The 20,650-nt window shown below is 38.4% G+C and overlaps 1 protein-coding gene across 6 annotated transcripts in view; it reads left to right on the forward strand.

Moving 5' to 3' along the window:
• UBR2 (ubiquitin protein ligase E3 component n-recognin 2) overlaps positions 1–20,650 on the forward strand; it is a 129,287-nt gene that overhangs the window by 66,323 nt on the left and 42,314 nt on the right. For 5 of the 6 annotated variants that reach the window (XM_030797587.1, XM_030797589.1, XM_030797590.1 and 2 more), the window contains 11 exons: positions 3,671–3,834; positions 3,924–4,023; positions 6,511–6,639; positions 8,115–8,298; positions 11,289–11,350; positions 12,605–12,715; positions 13,445–13,510; positions 15,249–15,371; positions 15,509–15,572; positions 16,497–16,621; positions 19,127–19,179. In XM_030797587.1, coding sequence (XP_030653447.1) covers positions 3,671–3,834; positions 3,924–4,023; positions 6,511–6,639; positions 8,115–8,298; positions 11,289–11,350; positions 12,605–12,715; positions 13,445–13,510; positions 15,249–15,371; positions 15,509–15,572; positions 16,497–16,621; positions 19,127–19,179 — 1,181 coding nt within the window. Of the gene's footprint in view, positions 1–3,670; positions 3,835–3,923; positions 4,024–6,510; positions 6,640–8,114; positions 8,299–11,288; positions 11,351–12,604; positions 12,716–13,444; positions 13,511–15,248; positions 15,372–15,508; positions 15,573–16,496; positions 16,622–19,126; positions 19,180–20,650 lie in introns of those variants that run through there. The other variant, XM_030797591.1, reaches the window with a different exon arrangement.

Here is a 20,650-nt window from a genome sequence, read left to right on the forward strand (position 1 = left end):
CCATCCTCAGCTTCTCGAGTAGCTGGGATTATAGGTGCCCGCCACCACACCCGGCTAATTTTTTAATTTTTAGTAGAGAGGGGGTTTCACCATGTTGGCCAGGCTGGTCTGGAACTCCTGACCTCAGGTGATCTGCCCACCTCAGCCTCCCAAAGTGCTCAGATTACAGGTGTGAGCCACTGTGCCCGGCTGATAGTGGTAATGCTTTTTAAAGCAAAGTGAATTGTAGGCATAAAAATTAAGAAAGGCCAGGCACAGTGGCGCACACCTGTAATCCCAGAACTTTGGGAGGCCGAGGCAGGCAGATCACTTGAGGTCAAGACTTCAAGATCAGCCTAGACAACTTGGTGAAACCCTGTCTCTACTAAATATATATAAAAAATTAGCCAGGCGTGGTGGCACACACCTGTAATCCTAGCTACTTAGGAGGCTGAGGTGGGGGGATTACTTGAACCCTGGAAGAGGAGATTGCAGTGAGCCAAGATTATGCCACTGCATTCCAGCCTGGGTGACAAAGCAAAACTCTGTCTCAAAAAAAAAAAAAAAAAAAAAAAAAAAAATTAATTTTTTAGGGTAAGTGTTAACTACAAGAAATATATACCAAGAATAAATACCAAATAATGTTTGGTATTTAATGTTGAAAATTACTTTGAAAGGTTAGCAACAATTTCTTAGCATAAGGTGATAAAGCTGAGAACCTAAGGTCTTTTATTTTTCTTTTCTGTTTGTAACTTTGAAAACTATGCTGCTTTTGTTATCTTTTAGAAGTAGAAATGCCTGAATAACTCCCCTGGTTTTTTTATTTTTTTGGTTTTTGGGGTTTTTGTTTGTTTTTAAGAGTCAAGGCCTTGCTGTGTTGCCCAGGCTGGCCTCGAAATCCTGAGCTCAAGCAGTCCTCAACCTCAGCCTCACTAGTAGCTGGAACTATAGACATAAGCCACTGTGGCAAGCTACTTCCTGTTTTAATGGGACATTAGTAATGAACCATCCTAGTAATAATAGTAGTAGTAGTAGTAGTAGTAGTAATGAACCACTCTATTATTATTTACTTTTTTAATTGAGAGAGTCTTGCTCTGTCACCTAGGATGGAGTGCAATGGCATGATTTTGGCTCACTGCAACCTCTGCCTCCTGGGTTCAAGCGGTTCTCCTGTCTCAGCCTCCCGAGTAGCTGGGATTACAGGAGCCCACCACCACGCCCAGCTAATTTTTGTGTGTTTTAGTAGAGACATGGTTTCACCATGTTGGCCAGGCTGGTCTTGAACTCCTGACCTTAGGTGATCCACCTGCCTCGGCCACCCTTGCTGGGATAACAGGCATAAGCCACTGCACCCAGCCTAGTTTTTTTTTTGACACCCCTAAAGACAATTAGAATCCAATCCAAAATTGTGCAGTATGTGAACCATCTCTGTTAACATTCACCTGAAACTAAAAATGCTAGTAAGTGCCTTTTTGGTGGGGGTTTACATTCTAACAATATTAAGTTGTCTCTCCACCAAACTTCCTCTTACTGCCTGCTTTAAGTCCTGAAGTTTTCAAACTCAGTTTTATATTTATAGATTTTCTACTTATCTGCTGACTGTAGAATTTAACATCTATATTAGAATACAATTTTAATATATTCTTAGACTTCTGTCTTCTGCATTTTTGTTCCTACTTATTTGGGGTTTTTTTGTTTTTTGTTTTTAAAACAGAGTCTCACTCTGTCACCCAGGCTGCAGTGGCGTGATCATGGCTCACTGCAGCCTTGACCTCCCAGGCTCAGGTGATTTTCCCACCTCAGCCTCCCAGGTAGCTGGGAATACAGGTACATGCCACCACACCCAGCTAATTATTTTATTTTTTAAAGAGACAGGGTTTCACTGTGTTGCCCAGGCTGGTCTCTAACTGGGCTCAAATAATCAGCCTGCCTCAGCCTCCCAAAGTGCTGGCGTTACAGACGTGAGCTACTGCACCTGGCCTTGTTCTACCTTTTGATGAAACTTTTTCTGTTGCTAATTACCTGATCTTGACTTACGCGAGACCTATTTAAGTTGTCCCCCAGCATCAATAACACTCTAGAATCCTAGGAGAGATTAGCTATTGAGGCTGGAAAATGTCAGGGGGAGGATCCATGATCTTTTGTATCAGAGTGCAAAATGAAGTATTCAAAGTAACATTAGACTTTCTGACTCTACTAGGGCAGATTAACACCATCAAAAGGGCAAAGAGCAAAATGTTTGAAGTTATATTGTGTTATGGAGGGCATGAGAGGGCATGGCCCATATTGTAGGTAGAAAGAGAAATTGTTAAGCCTCTTTGTGGAAACAATTTGGTGATATCATTAAAATTTATTATGTGCATACTCTTTAACCGATTACTTCCACTTTCAGGAAATTATTCTATAAATATTCCTACAACTATACACAGTGGATATTTGTTGCAACATCTTTTTTAATAGCATAAAACTGGAAACAACCCAAATGTCTGACCAGTAAAAGCTTGGCTAAATAAAATCTGATACAAAAGTAGACCTGGTTAAAAAGAATGACGAGCATTTGTATGAACTGATATGGGACATTGTCCCATATCAAGTAAAAAAATGTACCAAACAGTATAATATGCTATCCTTTGTAGGAAAAAGATAGATATAATTATACATACTTGTGTATACTTAATACACACTTTATTTATACATTTTATATATGTGTGTGTATTATGTAGTATATACTCTATAATTTTATATATATATATATAAATACAGGCTCTGTAATTATACATATGTAAAATACGCATACATGTACCATCTCTGCAGGAATATGCAAGGAACTATGATTAACAGGGTTTGCCGGCTGGGCGCGGTGGCTCACGCTTGTAATCCCAGCACTTTGGGAGGCCGAGGCGGGCGGATCACGAGGTCAGGAGATCGAGACCACGGTGAAACCCCGTCTCTACTAAAAATACAAAAAATTAGCCGGGCGTGGTGGCGGGCGCCTGTAGTCCCAGCTACTCGGAGAGGCTGAGGCAGGAGAATGGCGTGAACCTGGGAGGTGGAGCTTGCAGTGAGCTGAGATTGCGCCACTGCACTCCAGCCTGAGTGACAGAGTGAGACTCTGCCTCAAAAAAAAAAACAGAGTTTGCCTTTAGAAAGAAGACCTCAGGAGCTAGGAGACTCCCTGTTGCATTTAGTATCATTTACATGTATTTGCTTATTCAAAAATATGTATATATGTACACACATGCACACACACACAAAGAAAAAATAAATCTCAACTAAGGAAATTAAGAGAAAATATTGTTTCATACTGAGTTCTAGAGAATCTATGTCATAAACCTCTGGATCCTAGAATAACTATACCATACCATTATAGGTGTCTAAATGTCTCAGTTAAGGAAAATTTGCAGCCTGATTCAGAGCCCCCACCCTGAATTATCTTTGAGTAATGAGCCTTGGAACTGTCTTCTAACATTGTGGCATCTTTCTGGCATCTGGTATAATTGTTGCTTCATACACGTGGCAATTGGAGTAAGTAATTGTTATTTAGAAATACACAGTAATGCATTTATGATATATAGTTGTGTTGAAAAAGGTTTAAACTGAAGGAGCTAAACAATGTTGGTGACTTTTTTTTTTTAGTCTTCCTAATACATAGTTTTTGATTACCATGCACTCTGATAAACTTTGTTTTTAGGCTCGAATGCTCATCACAGAAGAAAACCTGATGAGCATTATCATTAAGACTTTTATGGATCATTTGAGACATCGAGATGCCCAGGGCAGATTTCAGTTTGAACGATACACTGCTTTACAAGCCTTCAAATTTAGGAGAGTACAGAGCCTTATTTTAGATCTCAAGTAAGTTTTCATTTAATTATTAAACTAGTTGCAATTTATAGAAAGTCAATGTTTATGTTAATTGCCACTGTCACTTTTATCTTGTTCAGGTATGTGTTAATTAGCAAACCAACTGAATGGTCAGATGAGCTGAGGCAAAAGTTCCTAGAAGGGTTTGATGCCTTTTTGGAATTACTAAAATGTATGCAGGTATGTAAAAACTGTTACACTTTCTTTTTCCTTTTTTTTTTTCTCTTTTCTTTTTTTTTTTTTTTTTTTTTTAATTTTTCTTTTTAAGAGATGGGGGTCTCACTGTGTTGCCCAGGGTGGAGTGTAGTGGCTAGTCATAGACACAACCATAGTGTACTATACCTTTGAACTCCTGGGCTCTGGCAGTTCTCCTGCCTCAGCCTCCTAAGTTGCTTGGGACTAGAGGCGCAGGCACAGGCCCAGGCCCTGCTTCTATGTTGTTGTTGTTGTTGTTGTTCATTGAAATGAACAGCTTTCTGTCTGCACATCTTTTCATTTCGTGCACATTTCCAAAAGATCAATTTGGATGGCTGCAATTCTGACCAGGAAGCTCCTCTTTAATTGGAGATTCTTAGAAAGGTATGGAGCAAAGGAGATCCCAGCAAAGATTCCGGCATCTACTGCTCTTGGGTTCTGTGTTGGTTTTTTTGTTTTGTTTTGTTTATGAGATGGAGTCTCACTCTGTCGCCCAGGCTGGAGTGCAGTGGCGCAATCTCAGCTCACTGCAATCTCTACCTCCAGAGTTCAAGTGAATATCCTGCCTCAGCCTCTCAAATAGCCGGGATTACAGGTATACACCACCACACCAGCTATATTTTTGTATTTTTAATAGAGAGGGGGTTTCACCAAGTTGTCCAGGCTGGTCTCAAACTCCTGACCTCAAGTAATCCACCCACCTCAACCTCCCAAAGTGCTGGGATTACAGGCGTGAGCCACCGCACCTGGCCAGTTTTTGGGGTTGTTTTTTTGTTTGTTTTGTTTTGTTTTGTTTTGTGACATAGTTTTTCACTCTGTTGCCCAGGCTGGAGTACAATGGCACAATCTTGGCTCACTGCAACCTCCGCCTCCTGGGTTCAAGTGATTCTCTGACCTCAGCTTTCTGAGTAGCTGGGATTACAGGCACCTGCCACCATGCCCAGCTATTTTTTTGTACTTTTAGTAAAGACGAGGTTTCACCAAGTTGTCCAGGCTGATCTCAAACTCCTGACCTCAAGTGATCCACCCACCTCGGCCTCCCAATGTGCTGGGATTACAGGCATGAGCCACTGCGCCAGTCACTTTTGTTTTTCTTTGGTTTCCACTAATGTTCTTTCTTTAGAGGTTACAAGTTTATTTTTTTTAATATGCTTTCTTGGAAGTATAGTCAAGTTATTTGAGAAACTGTAGTCGTTTTTGATTTTGCTTTTTAATGTTTCCATGTTTCTTTTTCTCTCCTTCATGCGATATTTATATAATACAGTGTAGACCTTTTTCCCCTGTTTAATTCTCTTTTTAGGAAACATCCCTATATACAAAACAGAATCTAGAAGTAGAAACGAACAGGTATATTTAACCAGTTATAACTGTAAGAAGATAGGTGACGTCTCTAAAAATCTGAGCAAGTACTATTATGATTCCTTTAGTAGCCACCTGGCTTTCTTAAGAAAAGGAATGACCAAAGTTGACTTACCATTTTTATTTTTATTTGTTTGAATTTATTTTTATTTATTTATTTATTTTGGAGGTGGAGGTTTGCTCTATCGCCCAGGCAGGAGTGCAGTGGCACAATCTTGGCTCACTGCAACTCTGCCTCCCAGGTTCAAGCAATTCTTCTGCCTCAGCCTCCCGAGTAGCTGGGATTACAGGTGCACGCCACCACACCCAGCTAATTTTTGTATTGTTAGTAGAGATAGGGTTTCGCCATGTTGGCCAGGCTGGTCTTGAATTCCTGACCTCAAGTGATCCACCCGCCTCGGCCTCCCAAAGTGCTGGGATTACAGGCGTGGGCCACCATGTCTGGCCTGACTTACCATTCTAGTTCCTAGGTTGGGTGGTAGTTCATGGGTGTTTAATTTATTATAATACTACTATGTTTTTCATGTATCTGTAAAAACAATAGCTACTTTGGTCATTTTTGATACTTGAAGTATTCTGTATTCTCTATTGTTTAATAAGTTCTGACATACTAAAATAGTTAGGCTAGTTTCTGAACAGTAATTTTAATTAAAAGCTATTTATTGTTTTGCCTTCTTTCAGGCTCTGTGAAAACGTAATTGCATATTAGGACATAATATTAAAACTTTATTATAAAATACAGTTATAAATTCAATAACATTTTAAAAGCTTGTCACATTTCTTTTAACAATTTTTTCTATAGACAATACAGCTAAAAAGGAAGGATTATTGCAGTGAAATATTGAAGTATTTTATTGCCTAAAACAGATCTTGGATGATACCTCTGAAATAATGCGTTTATTGGGATTTCTAAATTTATATTTTAGAGAATGTTATATAAACACATAATTTTAAAAGCTATTACTTCTCATAGTACTTGAAGTTTCGTGTTAAAACTTATACCTTCTATGTTTTTATGATCAATATATATTTCTTCTACATAACTTCTTAGGTTTCCATATAAAAGAACAACTATAATTTTCATTCATATATAATTTTTTCACTTCCTTTAAGGGAATGGATCCAATTACACGTCAAGTAGGACAACATATTGAAATGGAACCAGAGTGGGAAGCAGCCTTCACACTACAAATGAAATTAACACATGTCATTTCAATGATGCAGGACTGGTGTGCTTCAGATGTGAGTTTCTTCTAGGTGCGGGGAATAGGAGGAAAGTGGAAGAGGGAGGAATAAGCAGAATCCTAAGTAAATTTCAAGGAGATCTGGAGAAAATAGTGGTGATACTTAGTTCATCAAACAGCATATTTTCCTTCTCCACCTATAAACTTAGTAAAATTTTAAAATTCTATAGCCTTAGGAAAAACTTGAAAAATAGAGAAAGAAATAATCCAAATTGTCTCTTCCCTAATGTAACTATCTTTGTTTTTTTTCCATAATCCCTTCTAGACTTTGAGAATATAAAAATGGTAGTTTATAAATTTATTCAAAAATAAAAGTTTTATTATTGGTACATTTGTCCTGTGTCTTAAAATTATTTTGGCCTTCCTTTGGCGATGAAGTCTAGATGAGAGCCTGTATACATTATGAGGTTAGGGAGGTTTCTGTAAGGTCTGAACAATCTGTAAAAGTTAACGGAACAAAGAGTAAATGATATATCTGACTGAGAAGACAGCTGCATTATAGTCTGTGATGACAGGGACTAGAGTAGTCCTAGGAGCTATAGAAAGGTCTGTGGTTGGAGCACAGAAGTAGAGAACAGAGATTTGGGCACAGGAGTGATTTTTCAGGGCCTTGGCCATGGAAAGAAGTTTTGAATGTAATTCTTTTTTTTTTTTTTTTTTGAGACACAGCTCACTCTGTTATCCAGGCCAGAGTGCAGTGGTGCAATCCCAGCTCAATGCAGCCTCGACCTCCCTGGGCTTAGGTGATCCTCCCACCTCAGCCTCCCGAGTAGCTGGGACAACAGGCACACACCACCACACCTGGCTAATTTTCATATTTTTTGTAGAGACAGGGTTTTGCCATGTTGCCCAGGCTGGTCTTGAATTCCTGGGCTCAAGCGATCTGCTTGCCTCGGCCTCCCAAAGTCTTGGAGTTACCAACGTGAGCCACCACACTCAGCCTGCATTTTACTTGAATTGAAGTGGGATGCCTTTAGAGATTACCATCTCTCTATTAAATTCCCTGCTTCAACTCTTGCCCCCTTTATCCATTCTCCATACAGTGACATGATTCAATTTACATGTTTTTTAAAATTGCTCTGTATGGAGAATGGATGAAGGGGGCAAGAATCAAAGCAGGAATTTAATAGAGAGATGCTTGGCAATGCCTTGGAGTTACTAGAGATAGAGAAAAGTAGCAATAATGAGAGAAACTTAGAAGATGAAGTTGCCAGCTTGGTAATAGATTGGACAATGGGGAATGGGGGAAAGGAGGGTACTGGAATAACTTGCAGATTTCTACACTATATGGGTAAATGTATCATTCACTGAGATGAGGGACACTGGAAGAGGGACCAAATTTGGGAGGGAGGATTGAGTTTGGTTTTGCCCATATTGTTATTTGAGGTACTTACTCATTGAATTTAAGGTGCTTATTCAATGTTGTAGAAACTCAACCTTTTGAGTAACTTACAGAAAAACCCTCTTTTGTAGGAAAAAGTGTTAATTGAAGCTTACAAGAAATGTCTCGCTGTACTGATGCAGTGTCATGGTGGTTATACTGATGGTGAACAGCCAATCACACTAAGCATTTGTGGACATTCAGTGGAAACTATCAGATACTGTGTTTCCCAAGAAAAAGTTAGCATTCACCTCCCAGTTTCTCGCTTACTTGCAGGTAAAGCATTTCCCCTAAAATAAAACCCTAAAATTATCTTTTAAATTGTTGTTTGTGGTTAATATCTGTGAATACTTACTTTGTGCCAGACGTTATTCTGCGATTTCTACATCATTAACTTATCCAATCATCACATCGTCCTGTGAAGTAGGTATTATTATTAAGCTTGCTTCACAGATGGGAAGACAGAGGCATAGAGAGTGACTTGCTTAGTAAGTCACACAACAAGAAAGAATCATTGGCATTATGAGGAAGTTTGGCACCAGAGGCCATGTTTATAGCCGTTATACCATAGTGCTTCTTTAGACTTAACTACAGATACCACATGTTTTATCATTTCGTCGAATCCAGCTTCAAAGTCTGTGTTGTTACCATTCAAATTAATCTGTCACTTAAGCAATTACTAATCACTTGAAGCCACCCTAGGTTTTCTATTCTCCTTTTTTTCCTCTCCCTCTGAGCTGTTTCATATATTTATTGATAGCTTTTTACACAACAGGTCAAGAACAAGGCCATAATGGGGTGATAATTCTTTTAATTTCAAGTAGTTGATTTATAAGCCACTTGTAATTAATTGGTAGAATGTCTGAAGCTGCCATCTTACGTGGCCAAAGACTTTGAATATGCACTTATCCATCTCTGCAGACTCATTTCGGTACAGCTTTCATATTTCTCGATTCTAGGTATTCTTATCTTGCTCACACACTGTTGTTTTCTTTAGTTCCGTTTTAACTCAGAGAACAGAAAGAAATTTTGAAGGTATTTTTACTCATTGTAAAATATGTCGTTTATGTGAAGTTTGTGGCTCAGTAGCTTAATGTGATGTGAGGGTGTGTTTTTTGTTTTGTTTTGTTTTTTTCTGGAAGAGATTGTAGAGAATTTGTTTCGTTTCTTCCCTAAATGTTTGACAGAATTCACCAGTGAAGTCATCTCATCTGATGCTTTAGTTTTTGGAAGATTATTAATAATTGACTCAATTTCTTTAACAGATACGGGCCTGTTTAGGTTATCTGTTTCTCCTTGTGTGAGTTTTGATAGTTTGTGTCTTTCAAGGAATTGATCCATTTCATCTAAGTTATCAGATTTGTGGGCCTAGAGTTGTTAATATTCCTTCATTGTCCTTTTAATGTACATGGGGTCAGTAGTAATGGTTCCTCTTTCATTCTGAAGGCATTTTTTTTTTTCATTGTTCTGAGACCTATCACATTATCCCACTGATAGACCCTTGCCATGGATATATTATTGAAGTCATGGTAATTTAAGATAATTACCTACTCTGAGGCTTATAAAGTTGTTATTCCTAGACATATGAATATTAAAATGATACAATAGACCATTACCTAGAATGAAATCATGATCGTAAGAAGAAATCTCTCTTATTTCTATAACTTGTTCAGGCCCAGTTGTGTTTTTATAAGTGTTTTGAGCAACTGAACTGTCGATCCTCAACACAGGCAATTGATGGCATGGTGTTGTGGAAAAGTGTTGGATAGAAGGCAGGAAAGTGAGACATGCGTGGGGAAGTAGCACACAGGTACAGCGTGGCGTGCCCTGCACATGCACTTAAAAAAAAAAATAAGGCAAGAAATTGAGTAATGAGTCCTGTCTCCAACTGAGCCACTGATCTCTTCTGCCTTTAAAAATCTGAGTGAGACTCTGTCTCAAAAAAAAAAAAAAGTCTAATTTTATGGGAGGAAGCTGATGCTGATAGTCATCTACAATGAAAAAAGTCAATACTCTAAAAATGTACTAATTTCTGCCTAGGTTTTTACCTCCCTCAAAGCTGTTGTATGAATATTTTTGAGTATTCATTTCATTGTATTTGATAAACCTTAGCCTAACTGCTTGTAATCTAATTGGAAATCTAAGTAAACCAACATAAAACAGTTCATGGACAGTTTGAAGCAGGTGGTAATGGAGTTTGAGCAGTAAATGTTTAGAATAAGCTATTAGAATGGCATTAGTAATGCAAGTTTTCCTGGATGAAGAAAGCCTCAAACCAGGCTTGAGTAAGTGGCCATTATATATCGATAAGACTTTAAAGGGTGTCCTCTGTTTAAGCAATAGCATAAACAGAACACACTCAGAATGAACTGAAGGTCGGGCGTGTTGGCTCATGCCTGTAATCTCAGCAATTTGGGAGGCCGAGGCCGGCAGATCACCTGAAGTCAGGAGTTCGAGACCAGCCTGGCCAACATGGCAAAACCCCGTCTCTAGTAAAAATAAAAAAATTAGCTGGGCGTGGTGGAGTGCACCTGTAGTTCCAGCTGCTCTGCTCGGGAGGCTGAGGCAGGAGAATCGCTTGAACCTGGGAGGCAGAGGTTGCAGTCAGCCAAGATCCCTTGAGGTTAGAAACTAAGGAGGCTTTGATCCTAAACCGAAAGTTCTGGGGAACTTAATTCAAAGGTCAGTATCAGTGAGGACCGTGAATTCCAGGGCCAGTTTCTCCATTCAGTGGCCAGAAGGATCTCTCACTGCTATACTTTAAATGGGAACAAATTCCATGGCCCAGTGAAATACAACTCTTAAAGTTGGCATAACGTGTATATAAATTGTTTTGATAGCTTTTAAAATGTCATCAGTGTGTATTAGTACATACAACTAAGACTAGTTCTAAGTGTCCCTTTGATAACAGATTCATGAGAAGCATTGAAAAGCCTCTTTTATTAGCCAGGCATGGTGGCGGGCGCCTGTGGTCCCAGCTACTCGGGAAGCTGAGGCAGGAGAATGGCGTGAACCCGGGAGGTGGAGCTTGCAGTGAGCCAAGATTGCACCACTGCACTCCAGCCGGGTGACAGAGCGCGACTCCATCTCAAAAAAATAATAAAAAGCCTCTTATGAATATAGTTCATTTTCTATCTTAATTGGTAATTTGATAGGTTCCTAAAGATAAAAGAAGTTAGATATAAAGTTGAGTGAATATTTAGGGTATTTTTCCTAAATGATTTTTACCGATAGAAATACTGTTTTTTGTTTGTTCTTTCATGCAGGTTTACATGTATTATTAAGCAAAAGTGAAGTGGCATATAAATTTCCAGAGCTCCTACCTCTAGTAAGTGGTGCTTACATTTAAAAGTGAATACCTATTTATTATGTTCCTTGTATTTGAAATCACTTTGAAACACATTTTTAGTTTGGGTTCTCCAGAGGAACAGAACCAGTAAGGTGTGTGCGTGTGTGTGTGTGTGTGTGTGTGTGTGTGTGTGTGTGTGTGTGTATAGATACATATATAGAGAGAGAGAGACAGAGATTTGTTGTAAGGAACTGGCTCATGAAATTGTGGGGGCTGAAATCTGGCAAGTCTGAAATCTGCAGGGGAGCCTAGCAGACTGGCAGACTGGAAAGACCCAGGGAAGAGTTGATGTTGCAGCCTTGAGTACAGTGGCTGTCATAAAGGCAGAATTCTTTCTTCCGTGAGGGTAATCTGCTTTACTCAGAGTCTATGTTTTTTTTGTTTTTTTTTGTTTTTTTTTTGACACAGAGTCTCACTCTGTCACCCAGACTGGAATGCAGTGGCGCAATCTCGGCTCACTGCAACCTCTGCCTCCTTGGTTCAAGGAATTCTCCTACCTCAGCCTCCTGAGAAGCTGGAATACAGGTGCCTGCCACCACTCCCAGCTAATTTTTGTATTTTTAGTAGAGATAGGGTTTCACCATGTTGCCCAGTCTGGTCTCAAACTCCTGATTGCAGGTGATCCACCTGCCTCAGCCTCCCAAAGTGCTGGGATTACAGGCATGAGCCACCATGCCCAGCCAGTCTATGATTTAAATGTTAATCTTGTGTAAAAAATACCTTCATAGCAACATTAGATTGGTGTTGACCATAAATGGGATACCACAGCCTTGCTAAGTTGATATATAAAACTAACCATCACACAAACATATCTTAAAATAATTAAAATAAATAAGGCCGGGTGCAGTGGCCCACACCTGTAATCGCAGCACTTTGGGAGGCTGAGGTGGGTGGATCACCTGAGGTCAGGAGTTCAAGACCAACCTAGCCAACATGGCGAGTCCCCTCTCTACTAAAAATACAAAAATTGGCCAGGCATGTTGGCTCATGCCTGTAATCCCAGCTACTCGGGAGGCTGAGGCAGGAGAATTGCTTGAACCCGGGAGGCCGAGATTGCGCCACTGCGCTAAAGCCTGGGTGACAGAGTGAGACTCTGTCTCAAAAAAATATATAATAATAATTTATATTGTGTTTTATAAAAGCATTTATCCCTATCGACCAAACTTCTTTTTAAACTGATTTTATGTGTGTGGTTTTTTTTGTTTTCTGTTTTTTTATTTTTTGTGTATATAGAGTGAACTTAGCCCACCCATGTTGATAGAACACCCTCTTAGATGTCTCGTTCTATGTGCCCAAGTACATGCCGGAATGTGGAGAAGAAATGGGTTCTCTCTAGTAAACCAGGTAAGTGTTTTCTAATTCTATGAAGAGTTTTCATTCCATTCTTGGCTTCTGTGAAGGTTGTAATTTTCAGTGGACTTAGTCAGTGAAAGCTGAGTTATCTACATTAAAATTGTTTGAAAAGATTAATGATAAAACAAAAAGTTTCCTTAAACTTTTATTCATAGTTTGTCAAGAAATAATGGAAAAAAGTAGAAATGAACAACAGTGGTCATGATTTTTACTTGAAATAATTTTTTGGAACAAAGTTGGATATTAAAAAATAAAAATCCAGATTTTATCTATTTAAATTAAATTGAATTAAAAGATAAAAGGCCCTTTAATATAGCTGTAAAATTGAGGTTTTACTTTTTATAGACCTCACATAGGCTTGGAATGAAATTTTTTTTTTTTTTCCCAAGATCAGACAAGATCTGGCGCATTTGGGGTGGTATAGCTGTAAACAGATTTTTTTTTTTCTCCTGCGTTTGGTAGCTCCTGACCTTCCTGAGACCACAACCTTTTACTTTATTTGGAAACCCAGCAAGTTAGCCGCAAAATGTGAACCATATCATGACCACTGTAATGTGAAAATCTGTAATTAATTAATCTATACTAAGATAATGTTAATTGTTAGAGAAACCACGTCACACACATGCACACATTCTTGTACAAACTTGTGCTTTTAGGGAAGGTTTAGGAGAGAGCCTGAACCAATAACTATTTACTCAATATAATTACTTATTTTTTTAGATTTATTACTACCATAATGTGAAATGCAGACGTGAGATGTTTGACAAGGATGTAGTAATGCTTCAGGTAATGAATTAAAAGCATTGAACTTAAAGGTTGTGGGGAATCTTTGCTTCTTGTTATTTCCATAGAATTCAGTCACCTGTGATCACTCCCAAATCTACAACTCCGGCCTAGCCCTGTCTCCTAAGCTCCAAGCTCATATGGCTAACAGCCTTCAGATCATTTCCATCTATATTTCCTAGACACACTTCAGATGAAACGTGTTCAGAATAACTCCTCATGTTTCCTCCATGCCTTCTTCCTGTCTTCACTTCCCTACCTTGGTGAATTGTTCCACAGTCTACCTAGTTGCTAAAGTCATATACCTGAAAGCCATCCTTTCTTCATTGTCTTCTGGTTCTTTAATTAATGTACTAATGTTAAACCTCTTAGTTTAAACCCCTTAAACTAATTTTCAAGGACTGCGATACTTAACTACATTGAAGTTCCCTGAATTTGCCATATTCTCATACATCTTAAACTCTACATATTTATTTCTTTTGCTCCCTAAGTTACCCACCCCTTCTTTTTCCATTTACCTAGCTAACTTATTTTCCTGTTTGTCTTTGTGTTTACTTTAGCATTACTTCCTCCGGGAAGCCTTCCCTGACACACTAAAACTTGGCTACATGTCCCTTTTGTGAGGACCCTAGCATGGTATTTAACCCTGCCATAGCACTCACAGCCCTGGATTGTGATTACTGTTTACTCTTCAGCATCCTACCCCCACCCCACCAAACCATGGCAGTTATATCTTGTTTCTTTTTTTGTCCCTTTTGCCTTGCATAGTGCTTGTCACATAGTAGTTGTTCTCTGTTACTGCTGAATGGATTTAGTCATTATAGAAAAATAAAGGTGGCTGGGCACAGAGGCTCACACCTGTAATCCCAGCCTTTTGGGAGGCTGAGGCATGTGGATCACCTGAGGTCAGGAGTTTGAGTCCAGCCTGGTCAACAATGGCGAAACCCTGTCTCTACTAAAATTAGAAAAATGAGCCTGGCGTGGTGTCATGCGCCTGTAGTCCCAGCTACTTGGGAGGCCAAGGCAGGAGAATCACTTAAACTTGGGAGGCAGAGGTTGCAATGAGCTGAGATCACTCCACTGGACTCCAACCTGGGCGACAGAGTGAGACTCCGTCTCAAAAAATAAATAAATAAAAATAAAGTCAAGAAATGTGTATTTCAAAAAAATATTAGTTCAGAACAAAATCTAAGTTGATTTATAATTTATACAAATGGAATTAAAAGAGAATTGAAACTAATATTTAAAAGCTGTCACTTCAGTCAGTATAATGCTTACCAGAAAAAAATAGGTTAGGAGATCTTGATAATAGTTTAATATGATCTATATTTTTAAAATACTAGAAGGTTAATTAATATACCACATTTCCGAGTCCAAACAGTGATCAGAGAACCCCAAAATAAAATTTTGGCACTGAATTCATAGGAATACAAGTATTTCAAAGTATTAGAAGGAAAGAGAACTCATCGTTCGTGTTACTGTGCTGGGTGGGCTTAGGTCTGGGGCTTGTTTGTTGGTATTTTGTTTTACCAATTTAGATGCCTTTCCATACTTGTCTGCTACCACAAGTAGGGATTGAGGTTAAATAGGTTTTCATCTTTTATTGGGATTGGTGAACCTTTTAGGATTGGTAAACTGCTTTCTCTTGTGCAAGCCAAATTATCTCTCACTAATTGTTTCAATAGTGGCCCCTTTGACCTTCCTCTTTTCCTTTATCTCAAACATTAAAAAAAAAAAAAAGACAGGTGTCTCCATGATGGATCCAAATCATTTCCTGATGATCATGCTCAGCCGCTTTGAACTTTATCAGATTTTCAGTACTCCAGACTATGGAAAAAGATTTAGTTCTGAGATTACCCATAAGGTAAGAACATGTTTTATGAAACCACAACACATTGCTAAAGAAGCATCTTTACTTCCTTTTGGATATGTTAATCCTCTTGAGATTATACAATATGCCTATTATTATCTCTGAACTTTATCTTCCCTCACTTGTTATAGGATGTTGTTCAGCAGAACAATACTCTAATAGAAGAAATGCTATACCTCATTATAATGCTTGTTGGTAAGTTTAAATTGTTTGAGGCACTTAATAAATTACACTGACGTTTATAGTAGCAAATAGTTTGGAATTTCTGGTCTGTGTTTCCCTTGTTTTGAGAGGATACTCAGTCTTAGGGGAAGAGAATTGGAATATTTCTCTTTTTCTCCCCTTTGGTTACTGTAATATTGAGAGTAACAGCACTGTGGTGCTTTGGAAGAAGGAGAAAATACAATTACTGAAACAGAATAAACTGGAAGACTCTGTATTTTGTGAGGAGGTGGTGGGGGGAGGGGGTGACAGGAGAATTTAGCAAGCAAGGAATAGGATATTTAAGATCTGTTTACTCTTGATTTATATCTTAACTATGTTTCTCTCCATGGGTTTGTGGTACAAAAGTATCTTCTTGACTTCAGATACAATAATTCCAAGCTACCTTTAGATGTATGGCTAATAGATGTGGATTTCTTTCCTTATTACCTATATCTTCAGTCCTTTACTATTGTTTTAGACCCCCTGTAGTCCATACAGCAGAGAATCCTGGCTACTGTCAGGAGATGACACCAATGAAGAAGGTCTCTGAAGTTGATATTTTATTTGCCACTAGACAGTAGGGGAAAGGAAGGCTCTCCCTCCTTGCTGCCACAAGGAGAATGGGGTAAATGTAGTTTCCTTGACCACATTTAATCCCTTCCCACGTTTCTGATCCCATTATTTCAAAACAGCAGCAAGAGCTCTCTCCACTGCCTAAAGCCTGCCCTCACGTGTTGGGTCTGAGACACAGAAGGAGCTGCTCTCTCCCTGGCTTATTGCCAGAACAGTCATTACTTTCCCATTGCTCAGGCAGACTTAGAGAAACATAACATGCTGCATGAATTATAAGTATATATCACGAAAATATTGTGATTATGTTAAATGTATGTATATATACTTTTTCATTTTTGACAGGAGAGAGATTTAGTCCTGGAGTTGGACAGGTAAATGCTACAGATGAAATCAAGCGAGAGATTATCCATCAGTTGAGTATCAAGCCTATGGCTCATAGTGAATTGGTAAAGTCTTTACCTGAAGATGTAAGTACCTACATTTCTAAAAAAAAAAAAAAAAAGTAGAAACTTTTCCCTATCAGTCTAGTATCTATAGATTTACTTCTGTATACCTTTCTCACAATTGTAAAATCTATTGTCATGGGATGTGTATAATTCCAGTCACTCTTATTATAAATAATTAGAAAAAGAGAATAGGAGTAGAAAACAGAATAGTAATAGAATCTTTTACAATAAAGCCTTGAAGAAGATAAGGGCACTAAACAAAAAGTAATCCCAAACCTTGGCACTAAGGTTTGTACCCCACAGAAAGAGGTCATTATAGGGTCTTTAGTACAGAGTTGCTATGGGTATGGATAATGCTTTGTAACCTAGTATATTGAGGAAGGGAGTCAGAAGTGCCTACTCACCTATGTTGAGTAGAATAAATAATGTTTTCCTAAGCTTTTTCCTTCTTGGCCTCCAGAGAGTCTTCTTAATGACGAGCCTTTGTTTCATTTTAGTGAATGTAAAATAATAGTGAAAAGGACATTCATAGGTTCAATTGCAACTATTTTTCCTTCCAGGGGTGATAAGTTCCCCAGCAACCTATATTTCAGCCATGGGGCTTTTCAGAAACTCAACCCTTGTAATTGAGAAGGGACTTTATTTTCATTGAGGCTTTTCAAAATGTTTGCCCTAATATGAAACATAGATCAAAACTTTCAACCTTAATTAACATTTATTTTTCTGAGATTTCAACCTGTCTTTGTTGCATAGTAATACTTTTAAACTTTGTATTGTAAATACTTCAAACATCTATAGAGATTAAAAAATGTAGTATAACAAACCCATCACCGGCTTCAACAGAGGCCAGTCTGGTTTCATCTATACCCCAACCACTAATCTCTGTGCCCCCTGTATTATTTCCTAGAAAATACTGTATTTACCATTTCATCTATAAATAGGACTATATGCATCTAAAACAGTGATTCTCAACTGAGGACAATTTTGCCCCCCAGGGGACATCTGTGAATATCACTACTCAGGGCAGGGTGTGGGGTGCTACTGGTATCTAGTGGGTAGAGGCCAGGGATACTGCTAAACATCCTACAATACCCAGGACAACCCCCCACAACATATCTGATCTGAATGTCAATAGTGCTAAGGTCGAAAAACTCTGATCTAGAAAATGAGGACTCTTAAAAAAAAAAACCCTATCTTTATGTTTTCACACTTTTAAAAACTATATATATATATCTCTCTAAATATATATATAGAGAGAGATAGACAGAGTCTGGCCCGGTCACCCGGGCTGGAGTACAATGGCATGATCTTGGCTTACTATAACCTCTGCCTCCCGAGTTCAAGTGATTCTCATGCCTCAGCCTCCCAAGTAGCTGGGATTACAGGCGTACGCCACCATGCCTGGCTAATTTTTGTATTTTTAGTAGAGATGGGGGTTCTCTATGTTGTTCAGGCTGGTCTCAAACTCCTGGCCTCAAGTGATCCGCCCACCTCAGCCTCCCAAAGTGCTGGGATTACAGGTATGAGCCACCATGCCTGGCCGAATGATGAATAATTCCTTAATGTCACTAAATATCTAGTCAAGATAAAAATTACTTGTACTGCTTTAATGCAGGAAGTGAATCCCAAGTTGTTCAATTGGGAAGCAGTTATAATTTAGCCTAAACTTTAAGGAACAATAAAATTTCAAAAAGCATTTTTAAAGTGGTTTAAGATTGTCGGCTGGGCACAGTGGCTCACGCCTGTAATCCCAGCACTTTGGGAGACCAAGGTGGGCAGATCACGAAGTCAGGAGTTGAAGACCAGCCTGGCCAACATAGTGGAACCCCATCTCTACTAAAAAAAAAAAAAAAAAAAAAATTAGCCGGGTGTGGTGGCGGGCGCCTGTAATCCCAGCTATTTGGTAGGCTGAGGCAGGAGAATTGCTTGGACCTGGAAGGTGGAGGTTTCAGTGAGCCAAGATCACACCATTGCACTCCAGCCTGGGTAACAATGCGAGACTCCGTCTCAAAAAAATAAAAAATAAAGTGATTGTAACTGTATTTCCCAAACATTTTAAAGAATTATTTATTCACAGAATTCCTATTAATATCTTATTGTGAATGAGATATGATTTGGGAAGTGCTGTTGTACTGAAAGTAGACAAGAAATTAGTGCAACTATTTTATAAAATACCAGAAGTATTTTACATAAATTTTTTAAATGTTTTATATACTTTGTGTTTTCATTTAATTCCTTTAGAAAGCTCTTACCTTGATTCTGTATGGTAGTGACTTTTTAAAAATCATAAAGTTTTATCTATCTTATGTATTTTAAAATAATATATCAGTTTGAATAAACATCAGCTTACCAAGTAAGTGTGTCTGGTTTTGTATTATTGTATTTGCTGTGGAATCCTCATCTGTAAAAATGGAGATAAGGTGTATCTATCTTAGGTTGTTATGAGGGTCAATGAGATAAAACACAATGCTCAGAGTGCTAGTAGTTATTATTAACATGAAACACACTTGTGTCCTGTACCTTTAGGAGAACAAGGAGACTGGCATGGAGAGTGTAATCGAAGCAGTTGCCCATTTCAAGTGAGTTTACTTCCTATTATTTCACATTCTGTTTTACTTTTCCAGTACATTCATTTTTCTTAGAGTGTTTTCTTTGATGCAACTGAGAATGAAGTTGCAGCTTTCAGAGATTGACAGACATTTTCAAATTATAGTTCTGAATTAGATTTCTCACTGACATTTCACTTTTCTGATCTCACCCTGTACTCAGCAACATAAAGTGACATTGTGAGGGTTTTCGTCACATTCAGAATAGATGTTCATAGCTGATGGTTTCAAATAGTAAAAATTAACCTCAGCAGTGATCTAAGTAAATGCATTGTAATTTCTTAAAACTGCTTTCTTTGTTTCCATTTGAATGTGCCACCTAAATTGTGGGATAGCCTCTCAATGCCGCCTTCTCCAGTGTCCACAGTCTTCCCCAGTCAATAAACTGGGGAATTTATTGCTTGGACCTGGAATTTAATAAATTTATAAGCATTTAATAAATGCTTATTAAAGATATTGAGGCAGTTTCTTAAGCCTGTTTTTTCTTTGCTTCCTACCCCAATGACAATGTATTCATTATTTTTAACCCATTATAAATTTTTGAAGATAATGTCTTTATTTTTTGTTGGTCATAAATACTTGCTTTTAGAAAAAACATGGAAAAATACAAAGAAAAAATATTACCTGTAATCCAACCCCTCAGATGATTTCTATTATGTTTAGATGTGTATCTTTCTAAATATCTTATATTTATAACAAAAAATGGGCTCATTTCATATTTACTATTCTATAACCTTTTTTAAAACTAAATAATAGAATGTTTCCATGTATTTGTGTCCTTGGTGGCGGGGGGGGGGGGGGGTTGTTGTTTTTATTGGGTTTTTTTTAGTTTTTATGTAATATACTTTGTCAGTACATATAGGCATACTTCATCCTTTTTCACTTCAGCCTGGGTGACAAAGCGAGACTCAAGTGCAGTGGCACAGTGTTGGCTCACTGCAACCTCTGCCTCCTAGGTCCAAGCAATTCTCCTGCCTCAGCCTCCCAAGTAGCTGGGATTACAGGTGCCCGCCACCACACCTGGCTAATTTTTGTATTTTTAGTAGACATGGGGTTTCGCCATGTTGACCAGGCTGGTCTCAAACTCCTGACTTCAGATGATCCAGCTCGCCTCGGCCTCCCAAAGTGCTGAGATTACTGGCATGAGCTATGGCGCCAGGCCCTTTTTCACTTCCTTGTAGTCATGTACTGTAATGTATCTAACCTCTTCCCTATAAGTATAATACATAACTTCCAGATTTTCTCTTATAAACAAATATTGAACATCCTTGTACATACAGCATTAACAAGTGTATCTTTGACTATGAAAGTGTTTCTTTGAGCATTAGCTAGATCAAAATGAAAGCTTGTATTACATTTTGATACATACCTCGTAATTCCCTTCCCAAAAAAGTCATCAGTTTACACTCTGACTAGCCGTGTATAAAGAGTGCCTTGCAACTTT

Source organism: Nomascus leucogenys, chromosome 17 (assembly GCF_006542625.1).
Source record: "Nomascus leucogenys isolate Asia chromosome 17, Asia_NLE_v1, whole genome shotgun sequence".
Taxonomy (NCBI): Eukaryota; Metazoa; Chordata; class Mammalia; order Primates; family Hylobatidae; genus Nomascus; species Nomascus leucogenys.